At 40.4% G+C, this 18,539-nt stretch overlaps 1 protein-coding gene across 2 annotated transcripts; it reads left to right on the top strand.

Annotated features, from left to right (window-relative positions):
- The first annotated feature begins 1,566 nt into the window (after positions 1 to 1,566).
- On the top strand, positions 1,567 to 17,566 carry pitpnc1b (phosphatidylinositol transfer protein cytoplasmic 1b). 2 transcript variants are annotated; one of them, XM_040116639.1, is made up of 10 exons: positions 1,567 to 2,205; positions 6,163 to 6,311; positions 8,723 to 8,811; positions 9,079 to 9,086; positions 9,240 to 9,311; positions 11,199 to 11,291; positions 13,225 to 13,380; positions 14,242 to 14,305; positions 14,569 to 14,655; positions 16,273 to 17,566. In XM_040116639.1, the coding sequence occupies exons 1-10, from the start codon at positions 2,158 to 2,160 to the stop codon at positions 16,428 to 16,430; spliced, it is 924 nt and encodes a 307-aa protein (XP_039972573.1). In that variant the 5' UTR covers positions 1,567 to 2,157; the 3' UTR covers positions 16,431 to 17,566. The 2 variants fall into 2 exon arrangements, with proteins under 2 accessions (XP_039972573.1, XP_039972575.1); XM_040116641.1 differs by lacking the exon at positions 13,225 to 13,380.
- Positions 17,567 to 18,539: the final 973 nt, after the last annotated feature.

Raw genomic sequence — 18,539 nt, 5'->3', positions numbered from 1 at the left:
ATGGCAGTCCATGACATTGCCTTCCTTGAACTGGGATCTTTTTTAACAAGTCAAGACCAGTAATTTTGTGTATTGAAATCCGATCACCATACCAGCAGACTCAAGATAACGAGAATACTTATTAATACCAGTTCCTGTGGATCAAATGTTAATGCTAATTTGGATAATGTAACCTAATACAGATCACATGTTAATATCTTGTGTAAATGAGGCCTCCGTTGCATGTCTTTCCCCATCTCTCCCCTCATTTCCAGTCATCTCTCTACTGTCATATCTCTGATTAAGGTGTGAAAATGCCCAAAGATACTTTTACTACATTTCAAAATAGTGTTTCTCTTAATTATCCTGTAACTATAGATAGTTCCAACTCTGTATCTGATCTTTTAAAGAGGGCAGAGGATAAATCTTAGACTACAATAAACATCTATTTCATCCTATTATCAATCAGGAAACCAATCTTTTGATAAGCTCCATAATTTGCAAAATCAGTCACCTGAGAGTGCTGCCATTCTTCCCCATGGTTACCATTAACCCAGTTCCCAAACAATCCTCAAACCAGAATTAAACAATCAATCAACCTAATCAATGACTCAATCGACTGCTGAATACACATCTAAGTCACCGCCAGTCATCCTTTAAACTGCAGTGATGCATGTGCTTTGAGTCCGGAGAGAATCGAGGCAGAGAAAAGCAAAGCACACCTCCGCTCTCTGAAGTGGCTTCCCTCCTCCAAACACTGATCTGATAAGATAGGAGCAAACCCCACCAGGAATTTGTTTTCACCACTCTTTCACTCCGGAGCGGATGATAGCAAAGACATGTGGAGAACAGAGCCACTTTGGCCCTGTCTCAAGGCACACTAAGAAAAGCAAGTGAATTCCACCAGATAGGAAGAATCCAGGGCCAGTTATTGGGTTTGGCCACCGTCAGACTGACCTAGAGAAGCCAAACATCTGCTTCTCTTATTCGACGGGGAGGCAACAATATGTGCTTGGCAGTCACAGTCAGCTCTCACTCACACAAAAGGAGAGTGGCCCGCGACTCAAGGACATAGGCAAGAAATTATGACTGCTTCGATTCCACTACTCACTGACTAAACACGGATTCAATTAAACTCAGCTGAAGGTCATGAGGTAATACAATGTAAGCGAGTCTGGCACTGTGCTAATGGAAGTCCTCAGTGCTCTGGTAATATTTAATCCAAGGGCCCACTCTGACTACCCCTGTGTGTCAGCCATTCATACACCCTGAGTGCTGTCATAACCTGAGTGTTTGGAAGGAGGTAAGGGGGCCCATGTAAGGAATGTGCTTCAAATTCAAACCCTGATGTTAACAAACTGTGATACTTAATGTTGCCAGATATAGAGGGTGTTACTGCTTAAAATAGTGCTGGAGACAGAGAAGAAAGAACAGATAAAAACCGAGGGGAGGGGGCACAGGTGAGGAGGTAGTAAAGTACAGTAGGCGGAGAGTGGATAATAAGGGAGGGACAGGAGGTGGGAGAGGAAAAAAAGAGATAAGAAGGGAACAGGCAAAGGAATTTGTGAGAAACTGAAAGCAGCAGCGGGCGGCTGAGGGGAAAGGGGAGGAGCGCCGAGCAGACAGCAAGGTTACACATGAGAAGTCTGACGAGGAATCAAACAAAGCAAAGAGAGGGAGAGAAGGGAAAGAACAGGTAGCGTTGGTTAGGAGTACGTTTCAATCTTACCTCACAGCTAATTACCACACTTCTCAGTGTGGTGAAAGCAAGCAAACAGAGAGCAAGTGAGAAAAACAGCATACAAAAAGGGCACCTGAAGGCATGAGACTAGAAAGCAGAAGTAACAAGAAAAGGAGGGAGAGACAGCAGCTAAAAAGTCGTGTCCAGCAGATTAATTGAGGAAGAGAAACAAAAAAGGAGAGACTAGGCTGTAGGGATTGAGCAAGGGGGTGAAGTAAGAAAACAGCAGATACTCATTGACAGAGAGGACCGGACTTAAATCAATGGACTACTGACATCAGCAAAACAAAGGAAGGAGAGCGTCAGAAAAGAGGTCACTGCGGTCCAGCTACAGTGTAGCTTGCTTGAGCGTGTTTACTATGCAACTAAGACAGCTGAGATAAACAGGATCAAGCACAGACACAGTTCACAAAGACAGTCCTCACTGTAACAGCACCATGTTGATGAAAGAGTACCGCATATGTATGCCACTGACTGTGGATGAGGTAAGTGTGTTTGTCTTTCCCACACTCTGTTTCTCTCTCTCTCTCACACACACACACACACACACACACACACACACACACACACACACACACACACACACACACACACACACACACACACACACACACACACACACACACACACACACACACACACACACACACACACACACACACACACACCACTACCCTCCTACAACCTCAAATTGAAAGACAAAAGAGAGGATTTTTATTACCTCCGCCAAGATCACCCGTGTCTGTTTGTTTGTTGGCTTGTTTGTTGGTTTGTTTGTTTATTTGTCAGCAGGATTACGCAAAAACTACTGAACCGATTTACACTGAACTTGGTGGAGGGATGGGGCATCGGCCAGGAACAAACCCATTCAATTTTGGGGGCAGATCTGGATCATTTACGATGAATTTGAATTTTTTCCTCTGTAGTCTGGTGTGTGTTGTTTGACATTGGCTTTGGCAGAGCACACTTTGTAGTTTCAAATATCAAACCATTGTTTCAACTTGTAATCTTGAAAGTGTTAATGTGTTGATAAGAAAACTGCTAACAGAGCACACAGTCTTCCTGTGGCTGCTCCGTGGGAGCTTTGGCATATTGAGTGGCGACATGCATTAAGCACCAATGGGCTCAGCCAATCTGATGGAGCCAACGCACGACACCTGGCCAGCAGCATCATAGCACTGCTGTTGTGTCTAAATTATCTCCCCATCTGTCTGTTTCTCTACCTCCCTCAATTTCTTTAGCACTCCTAGCAGCACACACAAACTAGTCGGACTGGTTACAGCTTTGCAAGATCTAAACTCAAACAAAGGTATTTGGCCTGCAGGTTTATAAACAAAGAAAAGGCGGGTGGACAAGGGAGTTATGCGCCAAAGTGTCCTTCAAAAGGACTGTCCTAATCATACCCCCCCCCCATACTACCTGTTACCACTGTGATTTGGACAAATAGCAGTCCAAAATAGGATTTACAGTATCCATACAGCGCAGAGCTTGCAACAAATCCTCTTTCACCGGAATGTAATGCAAGTTTAAGTGCAGCTTATTTGAGGTGGTATCAAATTGTAACAGTTACCTCACTCCCAGCCATTTACAATGTCCAAACCCTTGCTCCATTTTCAAAGAAAGTAGTGTCGATTTTCCGGTGTGAAATATCAAGTAGCCCTTCCGTAACACAATATAGCTCGACTGTATTAAGGGATGTACAGCATTGTATCCTGCTGTGGGAAAAGCTAACAGGTGGCAGAGTGGGTCAGGGTGGTTGGTGGTTAGATCTACAGCTCCAGCTATGCACATGCTCCAGTTGTCTTATGCAGGAAACTTAGCTCCAGATCCCTGTCTGTGTGGGGGAAAATCTAAGTCACTTTGCACAGAAGCAACTGCCAAATGAACGTGTTTATTCCATCATCCAACCTGTAACATCACAATAATCTACAGTGCCTATTAAAAATATTCACCCCCCTTGGAAGGTTTCATGTTTTATTGCGTTACAACAGTGAATCAAAGGGGATTTAATGTGGCTTTTTTGACCTCGATGACCGGAAAAAAAAAAGTTTAATATCAAAGTGAAAACAGATCTTTACAAAGCAATCTATATTACATAATACATCTTTGCATAAGTATTTATTCCCTTCAACAGAACACACCAAAATCATCAGTGGTGTATCACTGGTCACATATTAATTTAAATGGAGTTTATCCATGTGTAGTTGAGGAGTTTTGGCTGATTGTAAAATAAATACACATGTATGTGGAAGGTCCAACTTTTGTTGAGTCAGTATTGTGGCACCTGCACGTGATGATTAAAAAGCAAAAGCCAGCGGATAGATACAAGGAATCTGCTGAGAAATGTAAGTAAAACTGAAACAAAGTGATCATGCATAGTCTAAATGTTGATCAGTGTCAAAAAAAGTCACATGAAATCTACTTTGATTCAGTATTGTAAAGCAACAATACAAGAAAACATTCAATGCGGGTGAATACCTTTTATGGGTACTGTAAATCATCACTTTAAAGAGAATAAGATCATTTTTATTTTGGGATAAGTGAAAATATGTTTATGAGCCGAGTACACAATCAATCGCAGGTATCTGGACAAGGTTTATGTATGTTTTGCAAAAACAGCCCCCCCCCCTGCAATGTTGAGCTACATTTACTTCTCAGGAGTTTATGACAAACTCATTTCTTGTAAACGTACCCTCGCCTTTTTTTAAAAGACAGTAGGAGGAAAACCCATGCCAACACATCACTCATCACAGAGCAGAGAACATAATAGTGATTTAAGGACAGATAAGTCTACTTTTAACTCCCTGCTAAGTTTTGTTTTCTTGAAAATGAAAAAGATTCACAGCCTATGTGGGAGGAACTCATTGCTCTGTAGTCTGTTAGTCTTTAGACAGTGTAAAAGCACCCATCACTATGATTAATTAAGTCCCATGAATACCCAATAAGTAAATATTGAATGTTGACATTCCACGGTAATTGGAACAAGAAGTAGGAGTGTCACATGATGTCAAGAGTGAAGGATGGCAAACTGATATCTGCCCACCTCGTTCTCTCTTCCTCCCCATCTTTCTCTGTTTCTACTTTTAATTAAAATAATGCTTTAGTGGCACACCAATATAGGGCAACAAAATGAATTACATTATGGTGGTCGCAGCAGAACAGTTCAATTGTTTACAGTATAATTTTATTGCTTTTTCATTTTAATGACTTTAAAAACAAAGTTTGCCAACTGATTTGCAATTAAGGCAAACAAAATACTGTACATAGAAACAAGGTTAGGGAGGAGAAGCAGCATCTGTTGAAAAAATGTTATCGTGTAAAGCATCGTATATAATGTAAATAATTGTATTTACATAGCCCAAAATCGCAAATTAACTCAAAGGGCTTTACAATCTGTATTGCATACCTGACCCTGTATCCTTAGATCCTCTATTCTGATTAGGAAAAACACCTCTGATGGGGAAGAAAAGGGATAAACACCAGGACGAGCAACAAAGGATGGATCCCTGTTACAGGACAGACAGTAACAATAATTAATTAAATAGGAAATAAAGCAATGTTTGCTCAGCATTAATTAATTAATTAGGAAATAAAGTAACATTGGCTCAGCATGTCGATCAAAGGTCTGTAGGTGTAAAGCAGAAAGCCTTCCACGATAAGGATGTGAGTCTCCTCCTCCTCCTTATGGTCAGAGTTTGGGACAATCCTAGTATCCAGCGTGTTATTAACGCCATGCAACTTCTCAAACTTCACCGGGTTCTCCATGCATGCGTAGATCGTGCTCATCATGTCGTCCATGTCCAGAGCAGTAATGACATTGTACTGCAACAAAGGATGGATCCCTGTTACAGGACAGAGAGTAACAATAGATGTATGTACAGAGTAGACAGAAATAACGATAAAATAAGGTTGTGTACAAGCTTTCTTTGAACAGTGGCTACTGTGGCCGCAACGACAGTTAGCCTAAATGACAATGATATATGCTAAACTGTAGTGCCACAGTAGCACAAGTGGAGAAGAGTCCTTAAGTCAGTCGGAAATTTGCTAACATTAGCGGCCATAAGCTATTGTCCATACAAAACAAAGAAAGGCTGTAGCTGCTAGACCTCTGAGAGAGATGAATTGAGCAACAGTGCCTTTTATTGCAAATGAATTCAACTTCTGTTTTTTCTTTCAAAAGTTACATACCGTTTTTTCTATATTAGAGATATCATGAGGGCCTGCCTGCTAACTTTGATTTTCCTCGATGCATGACACAATCACCAAACACTTGGTGAATGAAACTAACGATTCACTCAACATTTTTCACTTCAGATGGCATCATTAAGAGAATGTTTTTGCTTTCTGCTTGATATTTGCTCACAAGTTATTTTTTTCTCTCTTCACTCCATCCCCATCCCCACCGCCATAAAACTCATCCTAAACCTCTCCTCGGGCTCCAGTACAGGATTGGGCAGCTGTACATGATCAGTAAGCACAGCTGTGAGCAGAGTGGTGGGGGAGAAGGGGTGGAGGTGGTGAGAAATGAGTCAAGTATTCACCCCCAGCACGGCCAAGGACAGCTGACCGAGAAGCGAATCTACCTCAACAGGTAGAGTGCACTCTAATGACTGTGTTTCTGTACTAATGATACAAGACTAACACTAATAAGACTGGCTATTTGCAACCTGAGCCTTATCCTCAGGTTGTCAGCTCTGCCATTATGATAACTGATTGTGTTCGATCTTTGATCTCTTGCTTCACTGTAAAGCTTTACGTCCTGTAGATGCAAGTTGCACATATCAACACTGAAAAGCAATATAACATAACTTCAGCACAGAAACACCCACACTGTAGTGTAACCTGCCTACATCTAAAGTCCAAGTGCCCTCCATCTGAAACATGTTGAGGCCTATACTGTGGGATTAAAGTAGTAAAGTTTCTGTACTATGAGCTCATCATCCCACAAACCGTGCAAGTGCTAACAGACACACGTCCACGTCATCCTGATGGTGGTAATTACAGGATATTTTTGAAATTTTAGCCACTGATTTTTGCCATCGTACTGTTGAAAATATATCAGTGTTGAGAGTCATAGGCTATTCACACCGTAACCATGTGTACAAAAATTGTTAATACTAACTTCAAATCTATGTTAAAATGATGGTAACACTTTGTTTTAACCCTTGTGTTATGCATTTATACGCAGCACATAAACACTTAGTGAATGTTTTATAACACATTATAATGTCGTTGCAAGCAGGTATAAGGAAATTTTTAAGGTTTAATTAAAGGAATAGTTTGACACTTTGAAAAACATGCTCATTCACTTTCTGGCGGCGAGATAGATGAGAGGATCGATAGTACTCTCATGTCTGTACTTTAAATATATATTTACAGTCGATTAGCTTAGCTTAGCATAAAGACTGGAAATGGGGAAACAGCTTGCCTGGTTCCGTCCAAAGGTAACAAAATCCACCTACCAGCACCTCTAAAACTAAATAATTAATACGTTATATCCGGTTTGTTTACTCCAACCAAAAACCAAAGTGTATTAATGACCTTTTGTGGCGTTACCGTTGACACATAAACCCCCACAATAGGCAAATCTTGTTTAATTTGGACAAAGCTAGGCTAGCATTCTCCTTCATTTCCAGTCGATGTTTTTTTAAGCTACAGTAAGCTAATTGGCTGCTGGCTGTAGCTTCATATTTAACATACAGACATGATAGTGGTATCATTTCTCTCATGTAATGCTTGGCAAAAAGAATAAAATAAGAATCTCTCCCAACATGTAAAACTATTGCTTTTATATATTTGTTCACAATTATAACCTTAAGTATTTATTTATTCAAAAATCTACATCACTTTCCATAACAAAACTCAATTAGCTGATGCAGGCCACGACTGTGGCTGAAGGCTCTGCAAGACATCTTGTAAGTTGGGGTCAAGAATATAACTCGAAGCTCAACAGTTTTGAGTTTCAGTCTGTGAATGAATTGTTCATGTGAATAAACAGATAATAAATGTTTTATGTGATGTATGATTACTGCTGTGTTATCAATCTTTCATTATCTGTGTATACACCGGTTATGAATGCTTCAGAGGAGAAGGTATACTAGTTGACAAAACATTATTAAACACTTAAAAATTTGATTATATCTGATATGATAGCGTGTTATAAACCATTAAGTGTTTATATAGTGCTGATAATCCCTGAATAGAGGCTGTCAAAATGAAGTTTTACCCAAATGATTTCTGAATTTGCCTCAAGGTGGAGCAAAGAGATTATGTTCTTCCGATTTGATTTAACCACAGCAGTAAATCCAAAGTAATCAAAGTAAACAAGGAAGTTTTTGAACAATGTTCATCCACAGGAATTTGAAGTTTAGTGTGATTGCAGAGTTCATCTTTTTGTGCTGAAAGAATGTGTTTTATTTGCTTTGTGCTCAGGGTGACAGTCCATTAATCAATTACTTCTGATTATGGTGGAAGCCCAGCCTAAAAAAACAACCAGAATTCTCTTTTAACTCTAAATATATTTTCTAACCCTAAGCTAACCTCACTCATTACCCTAGTGTAACCTCAACTTGTATTCTAATCACCACTATAAACCCAAGGCCTAATCCTAAAATAAACTCTTAAAGAAGCAAAGAAATGTTCTCACTGTGGAGGATTTTCCTAATCTTTCTGTGCTTGTGAGACATTTGGTCCTCATTAGTAAAGACATACTAGAACACACACACACATACTACACAAAATACAGTTGCTGCAGAATATATTCGTCCGCAATCATGTTCTGCCATGTGACCTAGAAGCAACGGTAACAATTCATCACCACAGGTGTAATTGGGAATGAGTCATACAACTGAACATTGTGGTGAGAGTAGCCTACAGGTAATCTGGCTATAAATGGCATAAAACCACTTAGGATCTCTCTGTGTCCCTCCATAATCTCTCTCCCACTCTCCGACTCTTCCACTCTGTGACGGTGATTCTTCTTTCTTCCTGTTTTGCCTTCAGTAAACTGCCGTCCTGGGCGAAAGCATTTGTCCCGAGATTCTTCTATGTGACAGAAAAGGCCTGGAACTTCTACCCATACACTATCACAGGTGCTTTTGTGTGCCTTTGTTTGTGTTAAACATCAGATTACTTTCACCTCAATGCATTATACAAAGCTTATTTACTTTTAACAGCTGCTTTTCCAAGTGCTATCAAATATTTATCACTATGTATGCATGTATTCCCCTGTGGAAACATGTATGTGTGTGTGTGTGTGTGTCTGCACTGAAGTGTGTGAGAGCGATTGCGTGCTCATGCATGTATGAGTAACTAATGCTGTTTTTCCCTTTCCATATTCAACGTCCCTGGTGCTGCAGAGTACTCAGTAAGTATTCTCACACATCATTTACTGTACATGAATGCAACAGAGCTCATCTCTTTCCAGTATCAGTGGATCTAATCTGCAGCCTGCTTCCCCTCTCTCTATCTCTGCCCCTCAACCCTTTTTTTCCTATTTTTACCTCTTTTCACCCCGTAGGTATCATTCCTCCCTAAGTTCAGCATCCGTATTGAGACGAGATTTGAGAACAACAACGGCGATAACGACAATGTGAGTATGACTGAGAGCAAGCGAGAGGTGAGAAAGATGGAGTGATTAGAGAAGATGGGGAGGAGAAGACAAGGGGAGGAGAGAAATTGCAATTTTCTCTGCAGCACGAAGAAAATGTTCATCAAACTGATATGCCCATTACTAGGAAAACAAGCAAAACACAAAATGCACTATTGGCAGCTCTGTTAACCAGACATGCAGTGTGGTGAGCATGGCTGCCATGCTGCATTTTGTCCAAGGCCAACACACATAAACACACACACAGAGAAATTAGCAGCTCTGTCTAGGTGTTTTGTCTGCACTGTATAATCTAGAAAAAGAGTCAAGAAGCAAGACCAGACGTGTCAAAATATGGAGCCACAGACTTCCGCTTGTGGAGAGAAATGTGGCGAATCTTGTTTCTTGTCACGTTGCTACAGGTTACATAAGGTTTGTTTTTTTTTTAAAAAGCATTTGTAGAAAGTCATGCATGATCTACCCACTTCATCAGATAAGCTTCAAGGCTCAGTGGTGGAAAGTAACAAAGTTCATTTACTCAAGTACTGTACCTGTTTACAGAAATCTGAGGTACTTTTACTTAACTTGAGTATTTTCTTTTCATGTTAATTTATTCCTACTCCCCACTTCATTGTACTTTTTACTCTATTACATTTAATTGACAGATGTAGTTATGAGATACTTTACAGATTAGGTTTTCACATGTAAAACATATGAAGAGTTTATAAAATAGAAGGCTTTGAAATAGATTCTACTACCCAACAGTATATTCCATTAGAGATGAAACAAATAATCGATCAATTGATGAATTGACTGTCAGGAAATTAATTGGACACTATTTTCATAACCAATTAGGTCATTTTTCATGCAAAAATGCAAAACATTTTCCAGTTCCAGCTTCTCAGTTGTGAGAATTTGCTGCTTTTCCTTGCATTTATTTTGGTTATTTTATTATTCTTTTTTTAGTTTCTTTTGTCCCACCAATAGTTGCAACAGTAATGTGAATATTTCTCACTATTAACTAAAGTTTTACAAGCCAGAAATTGAGAGAGTAATCAACAGATTCATTAATAAGAAAAATAATCATTATATGTAGCCCTACATGAAATATCTGAACAGCTCAACTTCAAAAAAAGTAATATGCTGCTTACATATTAATGCATGAGTAATAATAATCCAGTGGTCAAATATTATAATAGTAAAACAGTTACAGGGACTAATTTTCTACATTTTGAGTACTTACATGCTTTTGCTTAAGTAACATTTTCAACACATGAATTATAAGCGTCATGCCCTGAGCACATTGTATAAAGCAACACGATATGTCCAGCTCATGCAACACATCCCATAAGAGGGAGCAAGATCTCGAGTAGACACAGACCAACAAGAGCACCACAGGAGCGTATATTATCTAACAGCAGGTTTTTCTTATTTGTTAGTTGTCAACTGTGAAACGAACAGCTTCAGCGGGGCATTAGAACAAATTTTAAACAAGGTCAGATAAAAGTACAGTCTCCCCTCTCTCCCTAGTTTCCCTCCATTCTCTCTGAAGGAAAAGTGTATTCTGCTCTCATAACTCTTTTTTCGCTCTCTTTTAATGTCCCTCATACATCCTTGTTTTCTTTTTCTTTGTTTCCTCCTCTGCTCTCTCTATCCGCTCTCGCCTCTCTTTGCTCCAGTGTGAGTTGCTCCAAGGGCCTCAGGGTGGGATATAGCAAGGAGTGTTATGGTTTGTGACCTTAGTTTTAGACACAGTAACTCATCTACTCTCATCCTGCTCTCCACTGAGTGAATGACTGTATGTGCACGAGAGTAGTGGGGAGCAGGGAGTGTGTGTATGTGTGTTGCTCTCATTATACTGTATGACCTCCCCCATCTGTTTGGATGTAGGTGTTTGGGGACACGCCGACCCCAGCAGAGAGTGTGAGTTTCCTGGATATCCTGAGTGACCCCATCCCTGAAAAGCAGTACAAGGAGTCAGAGGTACGCAATGTACCATTACAAACACACAAACACACACCAACATGCACATGTGCTGTTAGCAAAGGCAAAAACAAATGACTGTGAAGAAAAACTTTGTTGACTGCACTCAGTCGGCAGTCTATTAGTCCTGCAATAAACCTGACCTGCATGAAGGTTATAATGTTCAGTTTTTATTGAAACTGTTTCAGGGAGATTTTGTGTCAACTTTATGACCATTTTGGACGATGTAGTTTGATGTGTTGTTGAACTGTATTTCATTATACAGGAGGGTGTTCCTGTCATTTAGCCTACTCTAATTGATATAGAAGGGGTGGACAAAATAATAGAAACTACATATAACACAATACTGTTCAACTTTTTTTTTTTAAATTTTCAACAAATACTGTGATTATAACCTTTAATATAAGACTTCTGTATTAGACTGCATTAGTTTTAGTTAAGTGTACCTAACAAAGCGCCAAATGAAAAACAGATAGCTTATTTACTTTCTTTCTAAGAGTTAGATGAGCAGCTTGATACTAATCTCATGTCATTATGCCACTTATGAAACTCAAGCTATATAGACAGCAGTCAGTTAGCTTAGCTTAGCATAATGTTTTGAAACAGAAGAAAACGGCTACCCTGGCTCTGTCCAAAGTTCAAAACTAAGGTTACCAGCAACTGAACTTTTGTTAATACCAAGAGATTAAAAGGCAGCCGACAAAGACACCAGGAGGTCACTGCACGGGGACACTGGTCCCCAAGAAATAGTTTCCGCACATAAATCCCCATAAAAACCACAACTTGTTGTTGTTACATTTTTGCTTGTGAATGTATTAAAAAAACAAAATACAATGCGTTAATCTGTGAGCTTCAGAGGTGTCTGTAGGCAATGTTTTTTTTTAACTTCGGACAGAAGCAGGCTAGCTGTTTACCCATGCTTCAAGTCTTAAAGCTAAGCTAAGCTAATCGCCTCCTGGCTCTAGCATGCTTCTCATAGCAGGCTGAGCAAACTCATGTGTGCCCGAGAAATTCCACAATTACCCACGTGGAGCTCTCGGAATCTGAAACATTGTGCCCTGCAGGCAGACAGGCTGTGCATAGCTCCTTGTTGATGATTTGGCTCACTGGTCCGTGGTTCCCCTGATCCAATCACTGTCTTTTCTGGCCCCAACATTTTTATAAAGACCAGAAGAACAAAAAAGAATTAGAAAACATCATACATGCTGTAAAGTAATCTACAACATACAGCCACAGTAAAAATTTCAATCTATAACTGGCACATTTGACTTTGCTTGTTTTCTTGTTCTACAGCAGCCTTTCCATGTGCTTGTTTTAAATGATTCCATAGGCCTGACTACCGTGTGCAATGACAAGTCCCACACGGATGGGAGCGCAGTTCACACGAGTATGTAATTGTTGCGGTCTCATTTAACTGTCAGAAAGAAAGCAAAAATGTATATCTTCCAAAACGTCAAACTATCCTTTTAAGTAAAAATTACTCATTATAAGTACTGTATATGTTGACAACAGCTCACAAATGATAATGCACAAATGCAAAAACACATTTTGTTCCATGTTTACTTTGCTGTATACACTTTGTTTTTGCATCTCCAAGAGCATAAATCCTCTTAATTCCCTCCTCTTCACGTCATTACACTTAATTTCTGCCTCCAGGTCCTTAGAAGCAATGGTCAGTTCAAAGGCCTGGGTACACAGACGTATATGAAAATACACAGATGCACGATGTGTGTTATCACACTATCCACTTTTGGGATGTGTTGAGCAACAATCTGCTTGCACATCCACGCACATATCCTCACACTCTCTCACTCTCTCTTTGACACACAGTGCACACACACACATCCATAGCTCCCCCTGAAGACTCCTCACAGGACCAAAATTTCTGCAGACTCAGCAAGTAACATATAGACACACTGTTTGCTCTATGCAGGACCTGAATCGCTGGCAGTCAAGTAAATCAGGCCGAGGGCCTCTAGAAGAAGGCTGGAGAGACATCCACAAGCCCATTATGTGCTCCTATAAGAGAGTGCAGTGCAGCTTTGAGGTCTATGGCTTCCAGACCAGGACTGAGGAGTTCATACACAAAGTGAGAGAGAGCTTTTTTTTCCCATCATGCCTTTTCTCTGTGCTGATGTAAAGAGGGTTAGATCAAGATAAGATCTGCAATTATGGCTACAAGCCCTTATAGGTGTAATACAAGTTGGGAAAATTAGAATTTACAGCTAATTGGATTTTATAAAGTGCTCTGCTCCCTTCACACATTGATTTCTGCATGTTGGATTTTTTCAGTTTGTACATCTACAGTAAAATGTTGATCCCCAACCATCATGATTGGTTATTTGTTATTTGAATGTGCCATGTGTTGCATTTTGACACAAAAAAATCGTTACCAATAATTACAAATTCCAAGAATTTCCAAGAAGAGTGTTAGCCTCATGTGACCTCTGCACTGCACTATAATCCACCATTAGGTCAGATTTATTAGGAAATTTTCTGTAGTGCTTTACACCACAAATCAGTAAGAGGGCATCTGTTCTTTCAGCTGAAACAAAGCAAAAGTTTTCAGAGTTTCTCACAACGGAGGTCACTGGAATGAGTTAATCAGCTGATGGAGAAATCATTTCAAATACATTTATCCTCCACGATGAAGCACAGCAATGAAGCATGAACAAAAACTGAAAGTAGTAGAAAAAAAAAAACTAGCTGCACCCTTTTCCCAACACTGTTACTGCAAAACCAGAGTGTTTATGGGAACAGGGTTTTAGTTTTGACAAAGGCTAGTGCAAATAATACCATTTATCCCATTTAAGTTTCCATTTATCTCAACCATGGTCTCCTCTGTTTAAAGTAATTACACAAAAGCATTGCCATTATTTTGACTTGTAAAATCTTACTAAATGTGGCATTTCACACACATGGTTTGTTTTTATTTGCTTAATTATTTCAGAACATTCGGGACATTCTTCTGGTTGGCCACAGGCAGGCCGTAGCATGGATAGATGAATGGCACGGTGGGTCAGAAATACAGTCACAATGTAAAGTTTTACATGTTTTAGATACAAGATAAAGCATTCAGAGCAGTGCAGTTTTCCCTTTTTGTATTGTGTACCTTCAATATACATCCTCTAAAACGTAATCCATATTTCATACTCCAATCTAATGCTGTGTGTGTGTGTGTGTGTGTGTGTGTGTGTGTGTGTGTGTGTGTGTGTGTGTGTGTGTGTGTGTGTGTGTGTGTGTGTGTGTGTGTATTTGTACTTTGCTTTCCCCACAGGGCTGAGTTTGGAGGAGGTGAGAGAGTACGAGCTAGCAATGCAGGAGAAGACCAACAGCAAAGTCAAATCCAGCCAGAACAACACAGGTGAGATTGCAGCCTCTGACCTGCACTGTACTGAAATGTCACAGAAGGTGGGAGGGGAGACAGAGGGGGCAGAGGAGAGGCAATACAGCAGAGAGAGAAAACAGGGAACGAGATGAGTCGTGAATGAAAAGAGCAGTAAGTATGAAATGTATATTATAATTCTTTTATTAAGTTCAGCATAATATGCAGGGAATACAGCAGGACATGTACAGGGGAAGTACAGAAAGGCAAAAACAGACCGATTCCTATCTAAACTACACATTGTTCGATCATTAGGAATTTACAATATATCTGAACAGGTAATTTGTATTTATTTAGCCTGCCATGTTATCCTTTGCTGTCAAAGACTGCAAAATACTATGAATGAATAACTCTGTAATTCTAACAGGCTTGAGCATAGGCTGGTTGCACCACTAGTGCCGTAGCAATGTCCTACAAGTACCCAGATGGCTGGTGTACATCTGTGGGGGAAAAATGGAGAGGGAAGAGCAGTCAGGAGGCATTTCACAACACAAGTAGCACTGAGGAGGGAGAGACAGAGGGTGCATGCCCAGAAAAAGACGACAGAAAGACAGATGTAGGGGGAGAGAAGAGTGTAGGCTGGCTCATGAAGGGATAATGCCTCTGCGTCAGTCTGATAAACAGTGTAATGCAGCCACCTGCTGAACTCTCTCCATCACCAGCCCTCTCAACATAAATAACCAGCCATTGCAGCACTTAGCTGCAAATGTCAGCCCTGGTGTGGGTCTGTGTTTGGGCATGTGTGTGTGTTTGTTTGTATGTGTGCACATGTGTGTGTGTGTGTGTGTGTGTGTGTGTGTGTGTGTGTGTGTGTGTGTGTGTGTGTGTGGGTGGGTGTGTGGTCACCCTGCCCCCTTCTGGTTAGTCTGGTGAACCTCAGCATGATGTGAGCGATATCAAATGTAGAATTCCCAATATGGCCTGTAGCATCTTGCTGCCTGTGCTCGCTCTCTCTTTCCCTCTCCCTCTGCGTGTGTGTGTGTGTGTGTGTGTGTGTGTGTGTGTGTGTGTGTGTGTGTGTGTGTGTGTGTGTTTGATGATGATGAGAGACATCAAGCTGCAACAAATCTGCAGTCATTGCTCAACCTGCTGAAGCTCGCTGCACTTCCATGATCCCCTACAGGCCAAATGCTGCTACTGCGTTTATCCCCACACAGTCTTGAGTATTCGTTTTCATTTCATCCATTTCATTCATGTAATAAAAGTAAATGGATATCATTTGCTCTAGAGAGTCTAATAAAAAGTTGAGTGTGTGAGTTCAATACCAATAAGGGATTAAACTAATGTGAATCTAAGTTTACGACACAGATCTTAAGTATACTTAAATAAATTGAAAACGTAAACAAGTTCTTCCTCTGTTTCTCTGCTTTTCAGTGTCTCTTTTGTTTCTCCATTCTTTTTCTCTGTGTTGTTTTTTCTTTCATGTCATGTGTATCTCTCTTTATTCATCTCTCCGTTTCTCAATTTCCTTTATTGGCATGACGTGAAATACATTTATTTTGTCAAAGCAAATAGAAAAGGGGAATCAGGGATAAGGAAAAAGGGAACAATTAAAAAATCTATCTATTTATCTATCTACATATTTATCTATTGTAGGCCCACCTGCTGCCTCTCGTCCTCCGTTCTCTCGCTCCATCTCAGTGACAGACGAGCGTTCCCTGAAGAAGATGGGAGTGACGACTGTGGCCATGTCTGACCCATCAGGCTCTTCTGTGCCACCTAGTACCATTCGCCTCAACTCCACCCCTGAATGATGACACACACACAGATTCACACATACAGTATAATGTACAATGCAATCACACAGAAAACCAAAGTCAGCATTCACCAGAATCATATTATTTCTCAAAAAGAAACAGTGACATGTGTGTGGACAGTAGGTGATGTACTGCCTAATTTCTTATTATGTTACTGTAAACAGGAAATATTTTATACTTCTGTTGTTATACTAGAATTGTGGATTAAAAAATTAAATATAACATGTTAATAAGTGATCTTTCGGTGCGCTTGTAGGCAGATTTTGGAACCATTTGACAGAGCCAGGCTAGCTGTTTCCCACTTTCTCAAGTCTTTATGCTAAACTCAGCTAACTGGCTGCTTGCGCCATATTTACTGTATAGATATGAGAGTTGTATCAAATTTCTCATCTAACTCTCTGCCAGAGAATGAATAAGTGTATTTCCCAAAATGTCCTTTAACGCCATTGCAGAATCACGCATCTGTTTGTACGCACACATTGTTGCTCTCATCGCCACATGTTAATACCACACAAGTGCCACCCGAAACCCCCGAGGACAGACAAACACTTAGTACCTACTCAAAGAAAATTTCCACTGTTGCCTTTAAAGAACCTTCCAGTGTCTTTAGCAGACTGTAAACGTGGTGCATTTCAGCTTTTCCCCAGCTGCAGTCGAGCTCACCGGCTACCAGCTCCAATTGTTTCTCAGCGCCCAGCCAACGGCCTACAGACAGATGCATAAGGAGTTTAATAGAGTGGATCTAATGAGAGAGCAGAGGAGAAGGGGGATTCTGTCAATGCTATGGATCTGCTCCCCTCTCCATCTCAGCCAATAGGTCAGACCAGGTGCATTGACAGAGGGCTGTGAGGCATTGTATTGGTTCCTTGATCGCTTAGCCAAATGGGTCAAGCTAGGGCTAAGCTTGAATTATGAGTCAATAATGAAAGCATTTATAAGAAGATTAGCTTGATTTTTTTTTTAATGTACATTTAGAAGAGATCGGGAATCAACAATGGCAGTGCTGAAAACTAAATTGATGTGTATAATGAAGAAATAATAGTTTTCTGTTGCCTTATTTGTAAAAACATTCAGTTTGAGTGAAAAATATAAATGAATCAAGTGGAAAATGTATGTGGAGATTACACTGTATTGTCTTCTATAATGGATTTTTAATAATAAATACAATTTTTTTCCTACGAGACGATTCACTAGTGTCCTGATATCTGTGCAGATATGCGAAAAAATTGACTCACTGCACACATTATCAGCCATGTTTAATCAGTATCGACCTGTAACGATGGACCAGCTGCTGGCACATCACAACCCTCACATGTAATCTACTCCCCAATTTCACACTTGTGTGCCATGTGGAACGGGCTCCAGCAGCAGCAGACTTGAAAAGAGCCAACCAATTGGTCCAGCCTGGTTTGTGTCTGTAGCTTGATGGACAACGGCTAGACCACGGAGGAGAATAATGAATGTTTAACAGATGCGTGGTTGTGAGTTGGCCGTGTGTGCACGTCTGTCATTGCTGTATCACTTGTTCAAGACTTCAGGACAAAAGCCGTAGGTCGTCATAGAGAGACTTGGAAGTTCTTCTGATTGACAGACATGGCAGGTGGCTTTGAATGGCGCACTAAATAGCTCGCATTATTGGGCTCATTATGGCTTCGTTTATACATACAAATCAAGAGCAAGCAAGGCAATTTGTTATTAGCTTCCTGACAAAGGGTTTGCAGACATGCATTCACATACACACGCAAACACATAAATGCATGCACACAAAACTCTTTCTCTCAATGTCTATTTTTACAGTGGCAGCAAAACGCGTATATGAAAGAGCAAGTGCTCAACACAGCCAGGAGTGTTTACAAGTGTTGCAGAGGGAGCACAAACCGTGGCTGCACTGCATTAACATTATCTCTTTCTCTTTTACTTCGTATCTCCCATTACATTTTTTCTCTCATTACTGCCGTCTCCTCTATTCTCCTCCACTCCTGCTCTTTTCGCTCTGTCCTCTCCTGTCCCATTCTTGAAATTTCCCTTGATCTCCCTTTCTTTCGTTCCTCTTTATCTGTGTGTCCTCATCTTCGTTCCTCAAGAGGGCCTCTAAAGAAGATGTAC

The sequence above is a fragment of the Xiphias gladius genome, chromosome 22 (genome assembly GCF_016859285.1).
Source record: "Xiphias gladius isolate SHS-SW01 ecotype Sanya breed wild chromosome 22, ASM1685928v1, whole genome shotgun sequence".
Lineage (NCBI taxonomy): Eukaryota > Metazoa > Chordata > Actinopteri > Istiophoriformes > Xiphiidae > Xiphias > Xiphias gladius.
Note: the sequence above shows the minus strand (reverse complement) of the source record. Positions and strands in the feature narration are given on the sequence as shown.